General features: G+C 36.0%; 1 protein-coding gene across 7 annotated transcripts in view; it reads left to right on the top strand.

Moving 5' to 3' along the window:
- The window catches only part of CCDC18 (coiled-coil domain containing 18), a 165,163-nt gene that overhangs the window by 102,244 nt on the left and 37,923 nt on the right, over nucleotides 1-24,996 (top strand). For 4 of the 7 annotated variants that reach the window (XM_089919455.1, XM_089919450.1, XM_089919464.1 and 1 more), the window contains one exon: nucleotides 7,379-24,996. This exon is cut by the window's right edge and continues 37,923 nt beyond it. In XM_089919455.1, the coding sequence (XP_089775581.1) occupies nucleotides 7,379-7,975 (597 nt within the window). In that variant the 3' untranslated portion in view covers nucleotides 7,976-24,996. Of the gene's footprint in view, nucleotides 1-405; nucleotides 453-3,439; nucleotides 3,472-7,378 lie in introns of all 7 variants that reach the window. The other 3 variants (XM_089919460.1, XM_089919468.1, XM_089919473.1) reach the window with 3 other exon arrangements.

The following is a 24,996-nucleotide window of genomic DNA, read 5'->3' as shown; positions in this document are numbered from 1 at the left end:
TCTTTAGGGTTTTCTATATATAATACCATGTCATTTACAAACAGTTAAAATTTTACTTCTTCCTTTCCAATTTGGATTCCTTCTATTCCTTTTTTTCCCCCTAATTTCTCTGGCTAGGACTCCCAATTCTGTATTGAATAGAAGTGGTGAGAGTGGGCATCCTTGTCTTGTTCCTGATTTTAAAGGAAATGCTTTCAGTTTTTCACTGTTGTGTAATATGTTAACTGTAGGTTTGTCATATATGACCTTTATTATGTTGGAGTACATTCCCCCTATAACCACGTGTTGTGCATTTTCATCATGAATGGATATTGAACTTTGTCAGGTGCTTTTTCTGCATCTTTTGAGATGATCATATGACTTTTATCCTTCATTTTGTTAATGTGGTATCTCATTGATTTGCAGATGTTGAACCATCCTTATGTCCCTGGACCTAATCCCACTTGATCATGGTATATGATTCTTTTAATGCATTGTTGAATTCAGTTTGCTAATATTTTTTTAAAATATTTATTTATTTTAAAATACTTTTTTTTATTAAGTGATATTGGAGTATAGTTGCTTTACAATGTTGTGTTAGTTTCTGCTGTACAGCAAAGTGAATCAGTTATACATATACATACATCCACTCTTTTTTAGATTCCCTTCTCATCTAGGTCACCACAGAGCACTGAGTAGAGCTCCCTGTGCTAGACAGTAGGTTCTCATTTGTTATCTATTTTATTTATAGTAGTGTATATATGTCAATCCCAATCTTCCAGTTCATCCCATCTGCCTACCTTCCCCCCTTGGTAACCATAAGTTTTTTTCTATATCTGTGACTCTGTTTCTGCTTTGCAAATACGTTCATCTGTACCATTTTTCTAGATTCCACATGTAAGTGATATTATATGATATTTGTCTTTCTCTTTCTGACTTACTTCACTCTGTATGACAGTCTCTAGGTCCATCCATGTCACTGCAGATGGCATTATTTCGTTCCTTTTTGTGGCTGAGTAATATTCCGTTGTATATATGTACCACATCTTCTTTATGCATTCCTCTGTTGATGGACATTTAGGTTGCTTCCATGTCTTGGCTGATGTAAATAGTGCTGCAATGAACATCAGGGTGGATGCATCCTTTCAAATTATGGTTTCCTCCAGATATATGCTCAGGAGTGGGATTGCTGAATTGTATGGTAGCTCTATTTTTAGTTTTTTAAGGAACCTCCATCGTGGCTGTACCAATTTATATTCCCACCAACAGTGTAGGAGGGTTCCCTTTTCTCCACACCATCTCCAGCATTTATTGTTTGTAGATTTTTTGATGCTGGCCATTCAGTTTGCTAATATTTTTTGAAGATTTTCATGTCTATGTTCATCAGTGATGTTGGCCTGTAATTTTCTTTTCTTGTGGCATCCTTGTCTGGTTTTGGTATCAGGGGAATGCTGGCCTGGTAAAATGAGTTTGGAAATGTTCCCATCTCTTTTCTTTAGACTAGTTTGAGAAGGATTGGTATTAATTCTTAAATGTTTGTTAGAATTCACCAATAAAGCCATTTGGTTCTGGACTTTTGTTGTTGGGAGATTTTTTTATTATTATTATTATTACTGATTCAATCTCCTTACTAGTAATTGGTCTATTGAGATCTCATTTTATATTTTCTTCATGATTCAGTCTTGAGTTGTATGTTTCTAGGATTTTACCTATTTTTTTCTTTGCTGACCAATTTGTTAGTGTATAATTGTTCATAGTAGTCCCTTTTGATCCTTAGTATTTTTTTGGTGTCAAGTTGTAACATTTCCTCTTTCATTTCTGATTTTATTTATTTAAGTTCTCTCTCTTTTTTTCTTGTTAAGCCTTGCTAAAGGTTTGTCTATTGTGTTTATCTTTTTAAAAACTCAGCTCTTAGTTTCATTGATATTTTCTATGTCTTTTTAGTCACTGTTTAATTTATTTCCACTCTGATATTTATTTCCTTCCTTCTACTAACTTTGGGCTTAGTTTGTTCTTCCTTTTTTATTTCCTAAGGTAGAAATTTAGGTTGTTTTATTTGGTATCTTTCTTGTTTCTTAATGTAGGCGTTTATCGCTATAAACTTCCCTCTTATACCTGCTTTTGCTGCATCCCATAAGTTTTGGTGTATTATATTTCCATTTTAATTTGTCTTAAGATAATTTTGATTTCTCTGTTGATTTATTCTTTGACACATTGGTTGTTATGTAGCGTGTTGTTTAATCTCCAAGTAATTGTGAATTTTCCAGTTTTCTTCTTATAATTGATTTCTACTTTTATACCATTGTAGTTGGAAGATGCTTGATATGATTTTAATCTTCTTAAATTTATTAAGACTTGTTTTGTGACCTAACATATGATCTGTCCTGGAGAATGTTCCATATGCACTTGAGAAGAATATGTACACTCCTGTCATGTGTTGGATGGAATGTTCTGTAAATGTTAAGTCCATTTGGTCTAACTTGTAGTTCAGGTCCAATGTTTTCGTATTGATTTTCTGTCTGGATGATCTATCCATTGATGAAACTGGGATATTAAAGCCCCCTACATTAATATGTTGCTGTCTGTTAATACTTGCTTTATATATTTAGGTGCTCCTGTGTTTTTTAGGTGCAAAATATTTACAAATGTTATATTCTTTTGTTGGATTGACCCCTTTATCATTATATAATGACCCTCTTTGTCTCTTGTTACATTTTTGGCCTAAAGTCGGTTTTTTTTTTAAATAAGTGTAGTTATCTCAGCTTTCTTTTGGTTTCCATTTACATGGAATATATTTTTACATCCCTTCACTTTCAGTCTATGTGTGTCCTTAAAACTGAAGTGAGTCTTTCTAGGCAGTATACAGTTAGGTCTTATTTTTTTATTAAACCACTCTGTCATTTGATTAGAGAATTTAGTCCATCTATATTTAATTATTGATAGGTATGGACCTACTATTACCATTTTGTTCATTGTTCTCTGGCTGTTTTTAATTCCTTCGTTCCTTTCTTCTTCTGTTGCTCTCTGCCTTTATAATTTGATGATTTTCTGTAGTGGAATGTTTAGTTTCCTTTATCTTTGTGTATCTATGATAAGTTTTGCTTTGTAGTTTTCTTGAGGCTTACATAAAACATCTTACATGTATGACAGTCTATTTTAAGTTGATAAGAACTTAACTTTGAATGTATACTAAAGCTTTACATTTTTACTCTGTCCCCCCTTTATTTTGTTTTTGATGTCAAAATTTACTTCTTTTTATCAGTGTACCCATTAACAAATCATTGTAGTTTTAGTTACTTTTAATACTTTTGTCTTTGAACTTTCATACTATAGTTATAAGTAATTTACTTACCACCATTACAACATTAGAGTATTATGAATTTAACTATATATTTACCTTTATCAATGAGATTTAAATTTTCATGTTTTCCTATTAATAATTAGTATCCTTTTATTTCAGCTTGAAGAAGTCCCTGTAACATTTCTTGTAAGGTTAGTCTAGTGGAGATGAACTCTTTCAGCTTTTGCTTCTCTGGAAAATGCTTTATCTCTCTTTCAATTCTGAAGGACAACTGCCAGGAAGAGTATTCTTTTTTTTTTAACTCAAAGAGTATTTATTTTATTTATTTATTTATTTATTTTGGCTGCGTTGGGCCTTTGTTGCTGCACGTGGGCTTTCTCTATCTGCAGTGAGCAGGGGCTTCTCATTGCAGTGGCTTCTCTTGTTGTGGATGGGCTCTAGGTGCGCGGACTTCAGTAGTTGCAGCACACAGGCTCAGTAGTTGCGGCACATGGGCCCTAGAGCACTGGTTCAGTGGTTGTGGTGCACAGGCTTAGTTGTTCCATGGCATGTGGGATCTTCCCGGACCAGGGATCGAACCTGTGTCCCCTGCATTGGCAGGGCGGATTCTTAACCACTGCATCACCAGGGAAGTCCCAGGAAGAGTGTTCTTGGTTGGCAGTTTTTTTCTTTCAGCACTTTGAATATATCATGCCACTACCTTCTGGCCTGCAGTTTCTGCTGATAGTCTTACAGGGTTCCCTTGTACTGCTCCTTCTGTACTGAGTTCTAAGGGGATAGCCATAGTACATCCTTGGAAGCCTGTTAAGAACTGCTTCTTTGTTTGCTGTAATCTTGTGTGTCAGACTCAAGCCCTGTTGGCTTTCACAGCTAAGTGTTGTGAGGGCCCATCACTCAGGTGGAAGTCTTAAAAGTTGGAGCACTAGATGTGGGATCCAAGCCGTTTGCTTCTAAGGAAGAAACTGGAAGTCAGGTGTTCCCTCCCATTGTATGGCCCTGTGCTTGACGTGGGGTTTATGGCAAAAGTGAGTCTCAGCTTTCCTACTAGTTTTGGTGTGGGCATTTTCTTATCCACCCAATGTGTAGATGTTTCTTTCTCAGCTTGTTTCTTTTGAAGGGAATTGTTCCTTATGTAGCTGTAGATTTGGTGTTTTGTGTGTGGGAGGAGATATGAGAGGAGCCTATATTGCCATCTTGGCCTGGAACTTATGCAAATACCAACTTAATCATAATGTTTACTTCAGAGGGTTTTATACTTGATGTACTTTAAAAGGAGGAGCAGGGCTTCCCTGATGGCGCAGTGGTTGAGAGTCCGCCTGCCGATGCAGGGGACACGGGTTCGTGCCCCGGTCTGGGAAGATCCCACATGCCACGGAGCGGCTGGGCCCGTGAGCCATGGCCACTGAGCCTGCGCGTCCGGAGCCTGTGCTCCGCAACGGGAGAGGCCACAACAGTGAGAGGCCCGCGTACCGCAAAAAAAATAAAAAATAAAAAATAAATAAAAGGAGGAGCATTAGTGGGAAGCTGCCACATAGCACAGGGAGATCAGCTCGATGCTTTGTGACGACCTAGAGGGGTGGGATAGGGAGGGTGGGAGGGAGGTTCAAGAAGGAGGGGATATGTGTATGCATATAGCTGATTCACTTTGTTGTACAGCAGAAACTAACACAACATTGTAAAGCAATTATACTCCAATAAAGATATATATAAAAAAGAAAAAATAGTATTTTTCGAAATCAGGCAAGTTCCTCTAAAAATCATAAAGTAGAAAGTGCAAGATTATGTTAAAAAAATTTTTTACTGGTTTTTGAGTACATATGTCATTTTTCAAATAACCTCTTGCTACTTATTCACCCCTATTGATCATGACAGTTTACTCTAGAATTTGAATTAATCTCAGTATTGATGCATAGAGATAAAAAATTTAATATTAGTTCAAACTGCCAATAAGCATGATTAACACTGTCAGCTAAGACCTTAAAAAAAGACCAAACTCACTGATAGTTTTGAAGCAATAAATGATTTTATAGCAAAATGGAAGTTATTAAAAACCAAAAGAACTCAGTCAATTAATACCTTAGAAATATTTGTAATTATTAACCTGAGCACTTAAATTCCTCTTATAAAATACTTTATATTCACAGTACTAGAGGAAAGATGAATAGACAGAATCTAAAATTATGTTTCAGTTGAACACTCTATGAAATAGTAATATAGTTAGTGTTCTGGGGATTTACAACATTTACACAAAATAATAAAACTTCATTGCAAAAAATTGACTAAAAATTTTAAAGATTCTGCATTGTATATCCCTTGTCACAGTAATTATGTCTGCTCATTTGTTAGATATTACCAATGAGATAAATAAAATTGTATTGCACTTATCAATTATTCAGAAGTTTTTAAGTTCAAATACTTAGGAAGTTGTGAAAATATTGTCAAAATAGCAGCAATTCTTAAATGAACCATACATACAGAGATCTTAGAACATGTACTATGATTAGCCAGTATACCAGACAGAGGTAGAATTTCTTTGTTTTCTGACAGTAGAAAGTAAGGCAACCACAGCTGGCTCCAAAGTCTAGATTGGAGAGAAGTTAAGGAGGATAAGAGAGAAAGAAAGAAGAAAAGCTAATAGAAGAGCAGAAGCTGGCATAAATGTAACAATTAGAAGTAACTATAAATAATGGAAAGCAATTCATTGACAGCAGCAGTAAATGACAGAGAACAGAAACAGAAGTGAGGGAGAAGAGAAGAACACTGTTTGAGGCACTGTTTCCAGTTCACCTCTTTTGGTACCCTAACAAGTACCCTCGTATTTGAGGAAGTAAGAGCAAAGCTAAGTCCATTTTCTGAAAGCCCTGAAGACATCACTGTATTATTGCACACTACAATAATGATCACAGCAGTGAACTTCTCTGAGTCTTAAGAAAAAGTTGAATTATGTTTAATATATTCAATATACTACATTTCTTTGTAAAAGTTAGGTGTTGAACTGTAAGTTAAATGGAATCCTGCTTATCTGAGATACCACATTTCTCAGTTTGGCTAGATAACACACAGAAGTTTAAAAAAAAACTTAAACTGCACATGACCTTATATGTGTCAACTTTATAATTACTTCATTAATTATGATTATAAAAATGTGAATACAAGACTTACTAAAAAAATTCGCACTTCTGCCACTTATAAATCAAGCTTATCTAGATAAAGTACTGTAAAGACATCAAAGGACTGAAACATGCATGTTAAACTTTCATTTTGCAATGCACACTGTGGTTATGACAGTTTTAGTTATAAGTACAGTATTTTTAGAAAGAATAGAAACTATCAGTTTAAAAGTGACTGGTTTAGAAATATGCATCTTATGGATACTTGTAAGAAAAGGAGAATGTATTTGAACAGGAAACTACTACGTATGTTTAACTTTTGAAATTAAAATGTCTTCCCTTTTTTTTTTTTGGCTTTATCGCTTTTCAGTGTATGCAGTCTTATTCTTAGGATCCCAAAGTTGGGTCAGAGGACCCAAATGAAGGACACGGAAAAACAGAAATGAAAAGTTTATTTAATAAGGATTAATTTATTAAATATTATTAATCATTTAAAGGCTTTTCTTTGAAAATTTTCTAGTAAAGATTTCTTGTGATGATGACATATAAAGCAGAGTAGCTAATAGACATTTATTTCCTATTAGAAAACTCTGCAGGGCATTGTTTTTTTGTATGTATGTATGTTAGATTAACAAATGATTGTATACCTTTTTATACTTTTGCAGAAAATTTTTTAGATGTAAGATTTCAGTCTTGAATAGAAATTTATATTGTCATCAATACTAAGAAAGAAAAAGTTCTATAAGGAAAATGTAATTTTCAGTGGAATTCCTTAGTATAGTTTAAACATATTTCTAGTGAATATAGATAATTTTCCCACAATGAAGGGTTTTAACAGAGCTTGGAAAACTCAAGAGTTGTTATAAAAAGAATTTCTGTACTAGGATGAAGTTTAACTTAGATGACTTCTAAGAGTCTGATTTTCTAAGTAATTCATTCATTTAAGAAATATGTAATCAGCACCTACTATGTACCAATTTTTCTACAGGAATCAGAATTAACCAGATTGCAAGCCAAAATTTCTGGACATGAAAGGTCAGAAGACATCAAGTTTCTACGAGCCCCATTTACATCTCCAGTAGAAATTGCGCCTGATATTCAAGATTCAAAATTTGCTAAGCATTCTCACACAGCTTTCTTCAAGTGTAGAAAACTACGTCGCTCTATTAGTGCCAGTGACCTTAGTTTCAGAACTCGTAGTGATGAAGATCTTTCTGAAGAATTACTGCAGGACTTAAAAAAAATGCAATTGGAACAACCTTCAACATTAGAAGAAAGCCAGAAGGATCTGACTTATACCCAGTCAGACTCATTTAAACCTCTCCCATATGACCTAGAAGATGATAGTTCTGAGAATAATGACTTCAGTACACTTAGTGGAATGCTAAGATATATAAACAAAGAAGTGAGACTATTAAAAAAGTCTTCTATGCAAACAGGTGCTGGTTCAACTCAGGTATGTATTTCATACGTTAGAAGTTATAATAATTTGTCTCCAATTAGTATCATTTTATTTTCTGTAAGAAAGAAACCCATACGTTTAAATGAAGCACTCATGCCATTAGGTGATGTACACAAATATTGAAAGTATGAAAAACTTCATTGTGAGTTTAGAATGCCTTTACCCCAGATAAGTAGAGTTGAAAATTAAGCTTTGAAAATTACCTTTTGTTAAAGTAGCCTATGTATTTGATTAAATATAATCTCTATATTTGACTGAAGACTAATTCTACCTCATACTGGGAAAGTATTTTGAACTCCAGAGTATTAGAGAATGTTTTTTGGAGTTCCAAAATTAGTTGTGTTCCTAGACTTCCTGGAAACCATTCTAGTAAAGATTATTAAGGTAGTCTTTGTTTTGGTCATAGAATTTCCATAGTGGCTCAGAATATCTCATTCACATGATTTTTCTGCTCTCATTATTCCTGAGCATATCATACTGAAGAGGCAACTTTGTCCCTGCTTACATACCTTACAGACACTCGACATTGTTTATAAGCAGTTAATCTATAGTTTGCACAGAGAAATAAAGAATCTCTTCCAGGTAATTTCAGCTTTTTTCAAATGCCCATTTGCCTCATTTCAAACATGTCATAATAAGTTTGGTGGCCTAAAAAGTTTAAAAAGTGTTTTTAGAATGGATCCAAGACAAAGACTGTTGGAGCTTCTATTCATTTCTCCACGTCCTTCCTTACATTAAAAAGAGCTTAATCTGGGGAGTTCCCTGATAGCCTAGTGGTTAGGATTGCGGACTTTCACTGCCATGGCTCAGGTTCAGTCCCTGGTGGGGAACTGAGATTCCGCAAGTCACGTGGCACAGCCAAAAAAAAGAAAAAGCTTAATTTATTATTTATAAGCAGAAGACTAGAAATAATAATGGTATTGGTAAAAACAAAATTTACACATTATGAAATTTCAAGTGTATAGCAAACAAGTAAGATGGTAAAATAAACAAGGCAAACTTCTATAAAGCCTGATAAAATTAATTTTCATCTAGCCTTTAAAACTACAGTTGTGTTTACTGTATATCATTTATTTAGCCATTTAATTCATTTAGGATTTATTGAGCATCTACTATGTACCAGGCACTGGGATTATAGAAATAAACAAAACAAAAATGATCAAGACCCTGTCCAAACAGAGCTTACATTTTAGTGGGGAGATCATCAATAAACAAGTAAATAAACATATGCTCTAATGCCAGGTGGAAATAAGTGTCATGAAGAAAAGCTGGTAAGAGGATATGATGTGAATCAGGTATACTGTTTTAGATCTGGTGATCAGGGAAGGTCTCATGAGAAGATGACATTTGATCAGAGTCCTATAGGAAGTAAGGAATTAAACTACTTCAGTATCTGAAGGAAGAGCATTGGAGGAACAGAAACAAGTGTTATCGTCCTGAGGTGGTAGCATGCCTGGTATGTTCAAAAAACTGCTAGGAGGTGTATGGATGATTTGGTGTAAAAAGAGGGAGGGGATGTGATAAGAGATAATGCCAAGGGTAGGGTAGTGGAGGTGGGGGTGCCATAGTGATCTTGTAGCTCCTTTTGAAGTGTGATGGGAAGACATCAGAGGGTTATGCTTAAGAAAGTGACATGATCTGATTTATGTTTTTAAAGGATCACTCTGATTGCTTTATGAAGAATGGATGATAAAGGGACAAGAACAGAGAACATATAGGAGGCTACTTGTAAAAATCCAGGCAGGATATGATTTTGGATAGGCAGGAGGATAGATGTGAAGGTGTTGAGAATGGTTCAATTTCTGGATATATTTTGAAGGTAGAGCAAACAGTGTTTGATATAGGTTTTGAGTGACATAGAAGTCATGAAAGACTACAAAGAGTTTAGCCAGAGTAACTGAGCATTTACTGAGATGAGGAATACTAGGAGATGAGCAGATTTGGAGGCATGGAGAGAATCAAGGGTTTGATTTTAGATATAAATTTGAGAGTTCTATTAGATATCCAGATGAAGATGATAAATTGTTGCATTTATGAGACAAATTATAAATTTAGATATCATCAGCATATAGATGGTAGTTATAGCCATAATGATGGATTAAATCAAGGAAATTAATGGAGGTTAAAAAAAGAAAAAAGTCCAAAAACTAAGCCTAATTTAGTAAGGCTAAATTACTTTTAGCATGTGAGTATCGATAATTTAAATTAAAGCTAACTGAGAAGTAAACAGTGAGATAGGAGAAAAATAGGAGAGTATAATAATATTCCATAAGCCAAGTAAAAATGTGCTTCAAGAAGGAGGGTGAGATCAACTGTGTCAAATGTTGCTAAATAAAGTGAGGATTGATAATTGATATCATATTTGTTAATGTGGAAGCTGTTAATGACATTTTTAAGAATGGCTTCAGAGTAATAGTGAGGATAAAAGCCTGATTAGAGTGGAATCAGCAAAGAATGGGAGGAGAAGAAATGCAAACACCAAGAATAAACAACTCTTGATATACAGTAGAGCAGAGAAATGAGGGGAATGTGATGTCAAGGGAGAGTTTTTTATTTTGTTTTTTAGGATAAGAGATAAAACAGCATTTTGTATGTTGGTAGGAATGATCCAGTAGACGAGGAAACTGATAATGCAAGACAGAGTGGAAGGAGTAAAATCCTTAAGGTAGGCTGAAGGGGACAGGATACAGAAGAGAAGTAGAATTGGCCTTGAATAAAAGAAGGGGCAGTTTATCCACTGTACTGGGAAGGAAGGCAGAATATAAGGGTACAGAAATACATGGAGTGGAAGAAACACATGGTGGCGGGGGAGGAATTCCATTATTAATTGCCTTTGTTTTCTTAGTGAAATAAGAAACAGGGTTATCAGCTAAGGCAGGGTAGGGTATTAGAGGTTTAAGAAGAGGGGAGGTATATGAAACAGTTATCTTGTAGAGTGGGAAAATATAAATGGACTAGGGAAGTCTAGTAGGATTGCCAAGGAGATAGTTTTGTTGTGTAGAACTGCCATGCAAACCATAAGACATCTGGTGTCTTTTGTCCCTGTCTATTCTGTGCCAGCAACAGGATGTCCCTTTTTCCTCATCATAGTGACAACCAACAAGTACTTTTACAGATTTCCAGAATGTTCCCTAGGGGAGAGTACTGCTCCCTTTAAGAACCTCTGCTATATTCCAATGGCCCTTACAGTCATGGATATACAAGAGTCTTATTTTTGGTAAAATAGAATTTATACAGGATAAATTTACTATTCTAAATGCTTTACATAGATTAACTCATTTAATCTTTATTAACAACCTTGTGATAGGTACTATTATTATCCTAATAATACCAAATCTTCTATTTTAGTGGCTACTATTATTATTCTCACTATATAGATGAGGAAGCTGAGTCTCTCTTCTTAACCACTATTGATAATACTATTTACATAATTGTACTTATCTTTTCTTCAGTACTGTCTAATTATATAGTTTGGTCTTGCAACTACTTAGTCAATTAGAGATTAAGGTTGTGGGACTTAAAATTACTACACAGCTGATAGAATATTTCTCACTCTAAAGCTCATTGGGAAAGATAGATGGATTTGAATATTGCAAATCAATTTACCTATTCTATTATCATGGAAACTCAGTGCAAAATACTTTAGTCAGTTCTTAAGAAAATCTAGCCAAAGTTAAATTCTGTACACATATAGTTTTATTTATTGCTAGTGTTAAAAAAAAAAAAAAGGTGGAGCACAAAGTGGAGTCACTTGCCCCTAGGACAGCAAACCAAGACCTAATTGCAGCCTCTCCTAGGAGTGGAATTTTAAGTCAATCATTGGAATTTTCCGATCAGCAGTAGCGGGGTAATCTACCTGATAAGACCCCTGCCACCCTTCCCCCAAAGAAAGGTGACCTTGACTGAAACAATCCTTTCTTTTCTTTTGCTAATAACTGTCTTATCCTGCCCAGATTCTGCCTATTAAAGCCTTCCATATTGTACAGCTCCTTTTGTTGCAGGAAGGGGGACCCCTTCCAGGGCCTGAGAGTGGACTCTTCTCTAACACTCAGAAATGAATTGTCCGAGGAGAAACATGTGCTGACAAAGCAAGAGACTATTGGGAAGGGGCACCTGGGTGGAGAGCAGGAGGATAAGGGAACCCAGGAGGACTGCTCTGCCACTGGCTTTCAGGGTTTTACGGTGATGGGATTAGTTTCCAGGTTGTCTCTGGCCAATCATTTTGACTCAGGGTCCTTCCTGGTGGCACACACATCACTCAGCCAAGATGGATTCCAGCGAGGAGAATTCTGGGAGGGTGCTAGGACATATGGACTGGTGTCTCCTCTCTCCTTTTGACCTTCCCTGAATTACTCCGGTTGGTGGTAGCTTGTTAATTCTGCATTCCTTCCCAGGACCTCCTGTTTAAGGTAATTCATGCAAGTGGTTACTATGGTGCCTGGCTAGGGCATCGGTTTCAGTCAGTGTTTCCCCTAACACTCTGAGCACCTCTCTGTTTACTAGATGAAATGCTATCTGATTCATGCATAAAGCCAATTAGATCTTCAAATATACTTGGTTGTATTTTGTTTTTTAACACTAGTGATACTCTGCTGAGTTTTAAATGCATTAACCACTGTTAATGCCAAAAACTTGGCCTCTGTGCACTGGTGCCGAACTGAATTTCAGAGACAGTTTTGGGTGAAGTAGAAAAGGAGAGCTTTATTGCTTTGCCAGGCAAAGGGGGATACAGCAGGCTCGTAGCCTCAAAACCCAGGGAGTTTGGTGAGGAATTTTATAGCAATGGTTCAAGGGCAGGGTTGCTGATAAGGATCAGGGTATGTGCAGGGCCTGTATTCCTTTAATCTGTCCTCAGGTGGTTTCCTGATGAGCTGCTGTGGTTCTCGAGGTTATCAAACTGTGACTTTCTCTCTGGAATGAAGAATGCTTCAAGTAGTTAACATCTTCCATTTGTTGGGAGTTTTAGTTCTGCAGAAGAGCTCAAAGATATTGTTATGTGTATCCCTTGAGGCAGAACCAGGACCCTGCCCCAAGGCTGCGCTATTGTTTTTGGACTGTTCCTCCTTTGTCTGTCTCTGTGTCCCCTCCCTTCCCTGATTAGCAACGGTTTGAACCTGCCCTTTGGAATTCAGGGAAGGTCATGGAGGCTGAAGCCTATTTTCTACAAACAATAAACGGGGAACACAGAAAGGCTTCTGTGCCCAGGAGCCCCACAGGGTCCTGCTCGGTTTCACTGTCAATATTCATCATGACTTGAGGCTCACTTGGGACTCATAACTCATGAGCCTCTGTGTTGGCTTAATTTTGTCTTGGGCAGAAAGGACTGGCTCTTTTGGTTGCTGAGAACTATATTCGGTGTCCTTTGGAACCTGTGCTAGGACTGATGCTTGATAAATGCTCATCTGTGGGTTTTTTTCAGTTCTCTAATGGTCATTACTTACTGATTATACCTAATGTTGAGGAAAAGGTGGCTGAAGATGTCTTCTCAATGCTTTTTTCTGTAGGACCTCCATTTTTTTCTTTTCTAATTTCACTGTTTTTTTCTAATGGAAAGTAAGAAAATTCAGAGCTAGGACAGCTACTATTGAAAGAAACTTTGACTTGCTATGGTTTTACTCTTTAACTACCTTCATGGTCATTTACATGTGCATTGCATTAATAACTGTGTACCACTTAGTAAAATTTGACATGAAGTATTTTAAATTGGGGTGTAGAACCTTGATGTACAGGCTAGTTCTGGTTCTCAGCTTGTTTCACCCATCACTAAAGTAGACATTGGATTGGTCTCCGATTTAAAAGCAGACTTTTTAAGCTCTTTTAAAAAGCCAAGGAGTGTTGTTTAAATGAAATGTTATAAAGAAACACAAATATGTCAATCAGATACAAAGATAGTTTATCTGATTGAGGGTGAATTGTTTCTGAGCTTTACCCAATTACTTGCTCACCTCTTTCATGACTGCTCATGCAAAAACTACAGAGCAGCCTTGGATTAACTTTTAAGGAAAATAAGTACAAGCTTAGGGCACCAAGGGAAGGGGAGCACCACAGAGTTTTTTGCCCTAGCTATCATGCCCTTAACCCTTTCACTGCCACACTTGACTATAGTAGACTTTTTTGTTATTGTCTTTATCTGCCATATTCCAATTTAATCTACACTGTTAAAAAAATCTTTCTTTGGTATGGTGAATGACTAAAGTTTTAAAGTTTGGTTTGAAGGTGTTGTCAGATATTTACATTTGTTTCTAATTCATGGTGTGAGTTTCACTTCTGTAGAGAGTAAAAACCAGCAGGCTAAGTCCTGATAGCATTTAACTCATCAGTTAATATGTGTAAAGGTGTAAAATAAAGCTCTTTATTTTAAGCAATGGAAGGGCTGGGGGCATCACTATTGGACTGTGCTTAGGACGTACATTAGCCCTGCTCCAAAGAGTGCAATCTTAAAGTCCACTGGTGCAGCAGAAAGAACATAGAAATTGGTATGTGAGAAATGTTAAGTAAGTGTTAGCTTCCTTTCTTGGAACAAGAAGATCAGCCCCAATACTGATTTTCTTAATGGTTAACTATGTTGGCAGTTCCATTCACAATAAAGCCTCTACCACAGTAGTATTTTGCTTTCAGACTCTGACAAAAGTTTCAAAACCCACAAAAAGTTACACATGCACACAATTTTGAACACAATTTCAAGGAGTTCACAGACTTCAAGTTAAGAACTCCTGTTTTAGATTAGAGCAGTAGAAGTGTTGTGAATTAATTAGCTAATTCACAGTTTATTAGGAAGTTGAAAGGAGTATTATTTATCCCTCTTATTTTCAAAAAGAAAAGTAGTTTACAAAATATGGTCCTGTATACTGCGCAATAAGATGAAAAATGAGAATTGATAAAATCAGTGATTGGGTAACAATTAAAAGTGGAAAAAAAAAACCAAGATGAAGTAGGAGTACAGGTACGTACCTAGAGACATGATAATATTTTCAAATTCCTGGCCCAAGCAAAGACCAAGATACGACAAGAATATTTGACCTATAGTATTAGAATCTCCTGAGACTTTTCCACTTTTGTATGTTGTGCTACTTCTTTGTGCAACATTTCTCTCTTGTCTTTTTCCTTTCCTGTTCTGTTTTTTTCTCTCTTTTTCATTGACTTTTTTCATGTAGCCCTTCATCTATCTTACTGTGCCTTCAGTTGAACCATAAAGTGACACCAATGTCTAAATATCTTATTTTTATTGTCACCTGTTTTTGTTTTTAAAATCAATTTAATTTTGCACTCCCTCCTAATTCCCCAACCAGATTTATTTGCTTTTTCTATCGATGTGGTCCATTACTGACATTCTGATTCATGTTTTTCAACTGACTAAATATTTTCCACTCTTGCTTTAAATTATGCCCCTCATTATTATAGTGGACTTTTAATGCTAAATCAGTATTTCAAATAATAATCTATTAATTTGCATTATTCCAGGGAGAAAATTTGTAATTAAAAGAAGACGTTGATGTGATGAAAAATGGAATTTTTGGTACTGTGCTGTGTTTACTTATTATATACAGTTCATACTTCACAGAAACTGTTATTTTATTGCTTTTGAATAAATTTTAAGGTTTTTAAAGAAAGTTCTTTCTTCTAAAGCTTACTTATACTTTTTGTGAAAATTAATTCACTTTATTTATTGTTTTGGTTTAAACTTGCTACTTTCCTTTTCTTTATTTTTTATGTAGAAATCATTGTTAAAATGCATAATAAGTACATTCAGACTACCATATTATTTGCTTATTTTTCTAGTGATACTTTATTTTTAAAACAAGTAATATGAATTTAGAGTTCATTCTGCCACAGGTTCATAATTGTACTAATAATGGCTAGCTTTTGTTGAATGTTTACCATTTATCAAGCACTATTTTAGGCATTTTATATTTGATAACTCATTTAATCCACATGACAGTCTTGTACATGCCTTAATTTTAAAATGCTTTATTGCTAGTGCAGTTCCAGACCACTGCAGTAAAGTGAATACACAGTAAACAAATCAAGCATAATCAAAGTTATGTTTATATAACTATGTATGTTAGTCTGTGTAGCATTATGTCTAAAAAAAAATCAATGTACATGCCTTAATTTTAAAATGCTTTATTGCTAACAAATACTAAGCGTTATCTGAGCCTTCAGCATTCATATTCTTTTTTCTGGTGGAGGGTCTTTCCTCTGTCTTGGTGGTGGCTGAGGCTGGGGTGTCTGTGGCAATTTATTAACATAAGACAACAATGAAGATTGCCGCACAGATGGACCCTTCCTTTAACAAACAATTCCCTGTAGCATGCAGTGCTGTTTGACAGCATTTTACCCACAATAGGACTTCTTTCAGAATTGGAGTCAATCCTCTCAAATCCTGCTTTATCACCTAAGTTGACATAATATTCTAAATCCTTTGTTGTCACTTCAACAGTCTTTACAGCATCTTCACGAGGAGTAGATTCCATCCCAAGGAACTACTCTGTTTGCTCATCCATAAGAAGTAACCCCTTGTTCATTCAAGTTTTATCATGAGATTGTGACAATTCAGTCAAAACTTCAGGCTCCACTTCTGATTCTAGTTCTCTTGCTGCTTCCTCCACTAAAGTCTTAAACCCCTCCAAGTCATCCAGGAGGTTTGGGATTAACTTCTTCCAAATTCCTATGAGTGTTAATAGTTTGACCTCCCATGAATCACAGATGTTCTTAATGGTATTTAGCATGGTGAATCCTTTCCAGCAGGTTTTCAGTTTACTTTGCACAGATCAATTAGAGGAATCACTCACTATTGCAGCTATAGCCTTACAATTTATTTCTCAAATAATAACACTTGAAAGTGGAAATTGCTCCTTGGTCCATGCGCTGCAGAAGGGATGCTGTGTTAAGCAGGCATGAAGACAACATTAATCTCATTGTACATCTCCATCCAAGCTCTTGGTGACCAGGTGTGTTGTAAATGAGCAGTAATATATTTTGAAAGGAATCTTTTCTTCTGAGCAGTAGGTATCAACAGTGGGATTCAAATATTCAGTAAACCATGTTGTAGACAGATTTACTGTCATCCAGGATTTATTGTTGCATTTACAGAGTGCAGGCAGAGTAGTTTAGCATAATTCTTAAGTGCCATAGGATTTTCAGAATGGTAAATGAGCATTGGCTTCAACTTCAAGTCACCAGCTATGTTAGCCCCTGACAAGAAAGTCAGCCTGTCTTTGAAGCTTTGAAACCAGGTATTGACTTCTTCTCTCTAGCTATGAAAGTCCTGATGGCATCTTCTTCCAATAGAAGGCTGTTTAGTCTACGCTGAAAGTCTACTGTTTAGTGTAGCCACCTTCATTAATTATCTTAGCTAGATCTTCTGGATAACTTGCAGCTTCTACATCAGCGCTTGCTGATTCACCTTGTACTTTGATGTTGGGACATGGTGTCTTTCCTTAAACCTCATGAACCAGCCTCTGCTAGCTTCATACTTTTCTTCTGCAGCTTCCTCACCTCTCAGCCTCCACCGAATTGAAGAGAATTAGGGCCTTGATTATGCTTTGGCTTAAGGGACTGTTGTGACTGTTTTTATCTTCTATTCAAATCACTAAAACCTTTTTCATGTCAACAATAAGCAACATAAAGTACCTAGGAAAAAATTTAATGTAAGACATGAAGACCTGTATATTAAAAAGTTCAAAACACTGCCAAGACAAAGATTTAAAGAGATAGAGAGGGCTTCCCTGGTGGCACAGTGGTTGGGAGTCCGCCTGCTGATGTGGGTTCGTGCCCCGGTCCGGGTGGATCCCACGTGCCGCGGGGCAGCTGGGCCCGTGAGCCATGGCCGCTGGGCCTGCGCATCCGGAGCCTGTGCTCCACAGTGGGAGAGGCCACAGCAGTGAGAGGTCCACGTACCGCAAAAAGAAAAATAAAATAAAAAAATAAAGAGATAGAGAATATATACCACATTCATGATGTTCAATATTGCTAAGATGTCAGTTCTGTCTCAAATTGATGTATAGATTCAATGCAGACCCAAACAAAATTCCAACAGATTTTTTTAAAGACTTCAACAAGCTGATTCTAACAGTTAAGTGGAAATGTCAAGGACCTAGAGTAGACAAATAATCTTGAAAAAGAACAAAGTTGGAGGACTTACACTATACTACCTGATTTCAAGAATTATTATAAAGTTAAAATTCAATAGAACTAAAAAGAGTTCATAAATATATCAGTGGAACATAGCAAATTATGTATTTATATATTTATATGATTTAATATATATTTATATATATATATAATATGTAAAGGTATATATTTAACTGATTTTCAGCAAGGCACCAAAGTAATTCAATGTTGAAAGGAAAGCCCTCAACAAATAATGATGGAACTGTTGGAGAAACTTAAGGGGGAAAAAAATAGTCTAATTTCTACCTCATATTATATTTTAAAAATAAGTCAGGGTGGATTATAAACCTAAATGTAAAAGCTAAAACTTTAAAGATTCTGGAAGAAACATAGGAGAATAACTTCATGACTTTGGAGTATGTAGAGATTTCTTAGGACCCAAAAAGCACTAGTTATAAAAGTAAATAAGTGACTTGATCAAAATGAAAAACTTCTCTTAAATCTCTCAGCATTAAGAAAATGAAAATGCATGCTACAGAGAGAGAGCTATAAATATATGAGACAGAAAACTTGCATTCAAAATTTGTAAAACAACTCACTATAAATTAAAAAAAAATTTGTAATCCCAATTTAAAAATTGGTAAGGGGACTTCCCTGGCTGTCCAGTGGTTAAGACTCCATGCTCCCAATGAAGGGGGCCTGGGTTCAATCCCTGGTTGGGGAACTAAGATCCTGCATGCTGCACAGCATGGTCAAAAAACAAAAAAAAAGGTAAAAGACTTAAACAGATACTTCACAGAATAATATATGTGAGTGGTCATGTGCACATTTAAAAGTGTTCAACATATTTAGTCATTAAGAAAATAAAAATAAAACCACAATAGGCTACCCATGAGAATAGCTAATATTAACAAATAACCAAAAAAAAAAGAATAGCTAATATTAAAATAACTGGTAACACCAAATGATGTGGAACATCTAGAATCACTTTGGAAAATTCTTTGGCAGTTCCTTTTAATTTCTACATACAGCTATTATATGATCCAGCAATACCACTCCTAGGTATTTAGCCAAAAGAAATGAAAATATACGTCCACCAAAAGACTTGTACATTAATGTTCATAGTACCATTTCTCATTTATAGCCAAAAACTAGAAAAACTCAAATGTCCGTGAGTATAAGAATGAATAGGCAACTTGATACATTCATACAGTTAAGTACTATAAAAAAGAATAAACTGTTATACAGAATAAGTGGATACATATCAAAAATATACTGAATGAAAAAAGCTATACATAAAAATACTATATGACTCCATTTATATGAATTTTAAGAACAAACAAAACTGATATATAATAGAAATCAAAACAGTGCTTGTCTCTCAAGGGTGGGGAATTGAATAGAAAAGGGACAGGGGGGACTTCCCTGGTGGCACAGTGGTTAAGAATCTGCCTGCCAATGTAGGGGACCCTGGTTCGATCCCTGGTCTGGGAAGATCCCACATGCCGCGGAGCAGCTAAGCCCGTGTGCCACAACCACTGAGCTTGCACTCTAGAGCCTGCAAGCCACAACTACTGAGCCTGCATGCCACAACTACTGAAACCCACACTCCTAGAGAAGCCGCTGCAATGAGAAGCCCACGCATCACAACAAAGAGTAGCCCCCATTCGCCACAACGAGAGAAAGCCCGCATGCAGCAACGAAGACCCAATGCAGCCAAAAATAAATAAATAAATTTATTTTAAAAAAAGAAGAGGAAGAGATACCAGGAGTACACACAAACAGAAAAAAGGCCATCTGAGGATACTGCACAAAGACAGCCATCTGGACTTCCAGCCTCCAGAATTAAATATATTCTGTTCTCCAGAATAGAAATAAATTTCTATTGTTTAAGCCACCAAGTCTGTGGTATTTTGTTCTGGCAGCCTTAATTAATATGACAACTGAATAATACAGATGGAAATGGGAGTGACTACTAATAGATACAGGGTTTCTTTTTGGAGTAATGAAATGTTCTAAAAGCGATTGTGGTGATCGTATAATTCTGTGGATGCTATAAACCATTTAATTATGTACTTTAAATGGGTGAATTTTATGGGCTATGAATTATGTCTCAATAAAGTGTTTTTTAAAAAGCAGTCAGAGAAATTCATCATATTAACAAAGTAAAAATTTTGAAAACATCATCAATAGATGCTGAAAAAGTTTTTGACAAAATCCAACGTCCATTCTTTTTTGTTGTTTTTGGGCTGCATTGGGTCTTTGTTGCTGTGCGCGGACTTTCTCTAGTTGCGGCGAGTGGGGGCTACTCTTTGTTGTGGTGGGGGGGCTTCTCATTGCGGTGGCTTCTCGTTGTGGAGCACGGGCTCTAGGCATGCAGGCTTCAGTAGTTGTGGCTTGTGGGCTCTAGAGCGCAGGCTCAGTAGTTGTGGTGCACGGGCTTCGCTTCTCCGTAGCAGGTGAGATCTTCCTGGACCAGGGCTCGAGCCCTTGTCGCCTGCATTGGCAGGCAGATTCTTAACCACTGCACCACCAGGGAAGTCCCCAACATCCATTCTTGATTAGAAAAAAACTCTAGGAGAAAATATTTTCAAATCATATATTTGACAAGAGATTAATATCCAGAATATAGAAAGAACTCTTAAAACTCATCAACAGGGCTTCCCTGGTGGCGCAGTGGTTGAGAGTCCGCCTGCCGATGCAGGGGACACGGGTTCGTGCCCCGTTCCGGGAAGATCCCATATGCTGTGGAGCGGCTGGGCCCGTGAGCCATGGCCGCTGAGCCTGCCCGTCCGTAGCCTGTGCTCCACAACGGGAGAGGCCACAACAGTGAGAGGCCCGCGTACCACAAAAAAAAAAAAAAACAAAAAAACGCAACAACAGTAGTAACAACACAATTTAAAAATGGACAGAGGACTTGAATAGCTATTTCTCCAAAGAAGATATACAGATGGCCAATAAGCACATGAAAAGATGCTAACTAATCATTAGAGAAATGCAAATCAAAGCCACAATGAGATACCAATTCACATCCATTAGGATAGTTATTACTTAAAACAAACAACAGAAAATAAGTTTTAGTGAGGATGTGAAGAATTTAGAACCCTTGTGCATTACTGAAGAGAATGTAAAAGATTTAGCCATTATGGAAAACAGTATGGCAGTTCCTCGAAAAACTAAAACTAGAATTATTATATTACCCAGCAATTCCACTTGTGAGTATATATTGAAAAGAACTGAAAGCAGGGATTTGAACAGATATTTGTACACCAATGTTCCTAGCAGCATTATTCACAATAGCAAAAAAGATGGGAGCAACCCATGTGTCCACTGATGGATGAATGGATAAACAAAATGTGGTATATGCATACAAAAATGGAATATTATTCAGCCTTAATAAAGAAGGAAATTCTGATTTGTGCTACAACTTGGATGAACCTAGAAATCTTTATGCTAAGTGAAATAAGCCAGATATGAAAGGACAAATACTGTATGATTTCACTTATATGAGTTACTTAGAATAGGCAAATTCATAGAAATGATGGTTACCATGAGCTGGAAGAAGGGAATGGAGATTTATTGTTTAATAGCTACAGAGTTTTATTTTGGGATGATGAAAAATTCTGGAGACGGATAGTGGCTATGGCTGCACGACAATGTGAATGTACCTAATGCTACTGAGCTGTACACTTCAAAATGGCTAAAATGGGAAAAATGTTTTCTTATATATATCTTATCACAATAAAAAACAAACTCCCAGCAATCTAGGAATAGAAGATTAACTTCCTTAATCTGATAAAGGACATCTATGAAAAACCTATAACTGATACCATACTTGAAGATGAAAGACTGAATGATATCCTCCTAAGATTAGAAACAAGGTAAGGATATCCACTCTCACCATTTCTTTCTAACTTTTAATGGAGGTTTCAGCCAGTGTAATATGGGGGAAAAATAAAATAAGAGCTTCCAGATTAGAAGGGATGACAATCCCAATCAAAATCACAGCAGGATTTTTTTTTTTTGGTAGAAATTCACAAACTTTATGTTCAAAACAAGGAAAGCTAAACAATATGTTGTTTAGGTAAACATAGGCAATAACTATAAAGAAAAACAAGAGAATGCTTAACACAAAAATCAGGATAGTTGTTATCTCTGGAAGTAGTGAGGGAATTCAACTAGGGAGGAGCATACAGAGAACTTCTGGGATGTAGAATGACCTGGATGGTGGGTAGACAAATTATTCACTTTATTATCCCTTAAACTGCACATGAAAGTTTCCATATAATTTTGCATTACACTATGTATCCCAGCCTACTAAAAAAAAAAAGTTATGTTTCTCAAAAGTCTTCAAATTAAAGGAATATAAGGCATGTAAACAGAATTTAAGGAGGCTTAAGATAGGGATACATTAACATGATACAACTAGGTAATTCAGAGAAGAAAGAGAGATCAAGGATTTCCTGGAGGAAATAGCATTACAAATTGAAATGAGAAATTCCAAAACCAAATCCTCTGTCCAAATAATATAGCATCCTATTTGAAAAGACAATGAAAGGAACTGCGTGAATTGAAGCAATGCTCGGGTTTGCACCAGACTTGTAGATTTAAATTCTAGATTCTTTCCCCAAAGAGAATTGTTTGACTATGAGGGGCACCATTGTGAATCTGATTATATGTAGGACCCAATTTTAAGATCCTACCTAGTAAAAATTTTTTACATAGCAAAAAATTTCATGTTTATTTGATTTTTGCATTACTTTTCTATTGCCACAAACTATCACAAATTTAGAGGTTTAAAACCATACCCATTTATTATCTCACATTTCTACACGTCAGAAGTCTGACAAGCAGTGGTAAGGTTCTCTGCTCAGGATCTTATGAGGCCAAAATCCTGGTGTTGGTAGGGCTATGATCCTTTCTGGAGGCTTTGGGGAAGAATTTACTTCCCAGGCTTCTTCAGGTTGTCAGAATTTAGTTCCTTGTGGGTCTAGGACTGAATCTCTGTTTTCTTGACCTGTGTCTCCCTCCATCTTCAAGCCAGCAACTGGGAATCAAATCCTGGTGGTGCTTCAAAGTGACTTCCTCTTCTGCCTACCTTTTTTTCTGCAGCATCTGGAGAATATTCTCTGCCTTTAAGGGTTTGTATGATTAAGTTAGATCCACTTAGGTAATTGCCCTTTCATAAGGTCAACTAATAACCTTAATTGCATCTGCAAAGTCCCATTTCTGCAGTACTTAAAGTATTGTTTGACTGAATAACCAAGGGGCAGGAATCTTATGGAAGGGGGTATCTTTAGAATCCTGCCTATCACAGTTGTCATCCATGTCAAGAAATATTTCAATAATTGAGCATTGTATTCTCATGGCACTGTGCTGGGACCTGAAGATTTTAAATGTACAGTCAACCAACTTCAAGGAATATATAATCTAGTTGTGTGCTATTAATATAAAGTGTTTGTATAGAATGAGGTTTTGTGTAGAATTTGTCTTAAAATACTGTTTCAATTGTATCATCTGAGTTTAGCCAACTCTTCAAAATTATTCTGTTCACTTTCATTTTTTAAAAGAAACCCAGCATATTGACTGGGTTTATTCACTTGTCAGTAATGACAGTTAAGTCATAGTTGAACAGTTAAAAAAACCTCTTTTCAGTGAGTAAAATAATTCTTCTGTCTTAAGGCGTCAGTAAATTTGGGAGGAAGGCGATGAAAACCTACAAAACAAAACTTACCTAACAGATCTAAAACCTGAGCCAAATCTCTAGATACCAACAGTATTATTGCAGTGGAAGCATTTCAGGAGCTTCCTGTATAGCATGCTAATTCTCTCTTCTTTAAATGGACTAGATAGAAGTGGTACAACAGCAGAATCATTCTAGCCTAATAACCAAATTAGGGAAATGTTTAGTGCTTTAAATGCATTTCTCAATAATAATTTTGTAGTCTGGGCATACTTCCATTTACCTCATTAAATTTGGATATCTTCATATATTGTGATTCATTTGAGAAGCTAATAGCCTCAGCGTTTTACAACAGACACTGTCTAAAGTAGTTAGGAAGACAGAAAGCTTTTAGTTCAACTCATTTCCCCTTGAATAGAGAGCTCAATAAGCCATTTCCTCATGTTGAAATAAAAGCTGTTTAATGAGAATACAGATCAAATTTTGTTACTAGAAAAGTATGCGTGTGTGTGTGTGTGTGTGTGTGTGTGTATAACAAGCCCATGCAAACAGTATTTAATATATCTAAATTCTAGTACAGTGGAAAAATTTGACACACTTTTAGGTTTCATTTTAACTATAATTTTATTACCCTGATCAATATTGTTTGCCTGTTTTTGAATGGTACTTGTTTTAACCTTTGAATCCATCGCACAATGGCTGGGTTTTTTTATCACCAAAAGATCACTTTTAATATGTTGTTTTTTATCCTTCTAATCTTTTTTGAGCATAGAGATTTTTAAAAGTTACTGAAATATAGTTGATGTACAATATTATGTTAGTTTCGTATACTACATAGTGATTTGACACTTGCATACATATGGAATGATCACCACAATAAATCTAGTAACCATCTGTCACCAAAGTTATTGCAATGTTATTGACCATATTCCTTATGCTGTATATTACATTCCTGTGGCTTATTTATTTTATAACTGGAGGTTTGTAATTCACCAGTTTTCCCCCACCTGCCCACCCCTGGCCTACCACCCATAATTCTCTGTATCTATAAGTCTGTTTTCACTTTGTTTTGTTTGTTTGTCTGCTTTGTTTTTTAGATTCTCACATATATATGTGAGGACATAGGGTATTTGTCTTCCTCTGCCTTATTTTATTTAGCATAGTACCCTCTATATCCATCCCTGTTATCGAAAATGGCAAAATTTCATTCTTTTTTTGGTTTGGCTGAGTTATGTTTCATTGTATACAGGAGATATATGTATATAATATTATATATACCACATATTCTTTATGCATTCATCTATCAGTGGACACGTAGGTTGTTTTCATATTTTGGCTATTGTAAAAA

Source organism: Delphinapterus leucas, chromosome 1 (genome assembly GCF_059928025.1).
Source record: "Delphinapterus leucas isolate spDelLeu-1000000601 "Yukka" chromosome 1, BTC_Dleu_Yukka2, whole genome shotgun sequence".
Taxonomy (NCBI): Eukaryota; Metazoa; Chordata; class Mammalia; order Artiodactyla; family Monodontidae; genus Delphinapterus; species Delphinapterus leucas.
The sequence above is the reverse complement of the archived record's forward strand: the minus strand, read 5'-3'. Positions and strand labels throughout refer to the sequence as shown.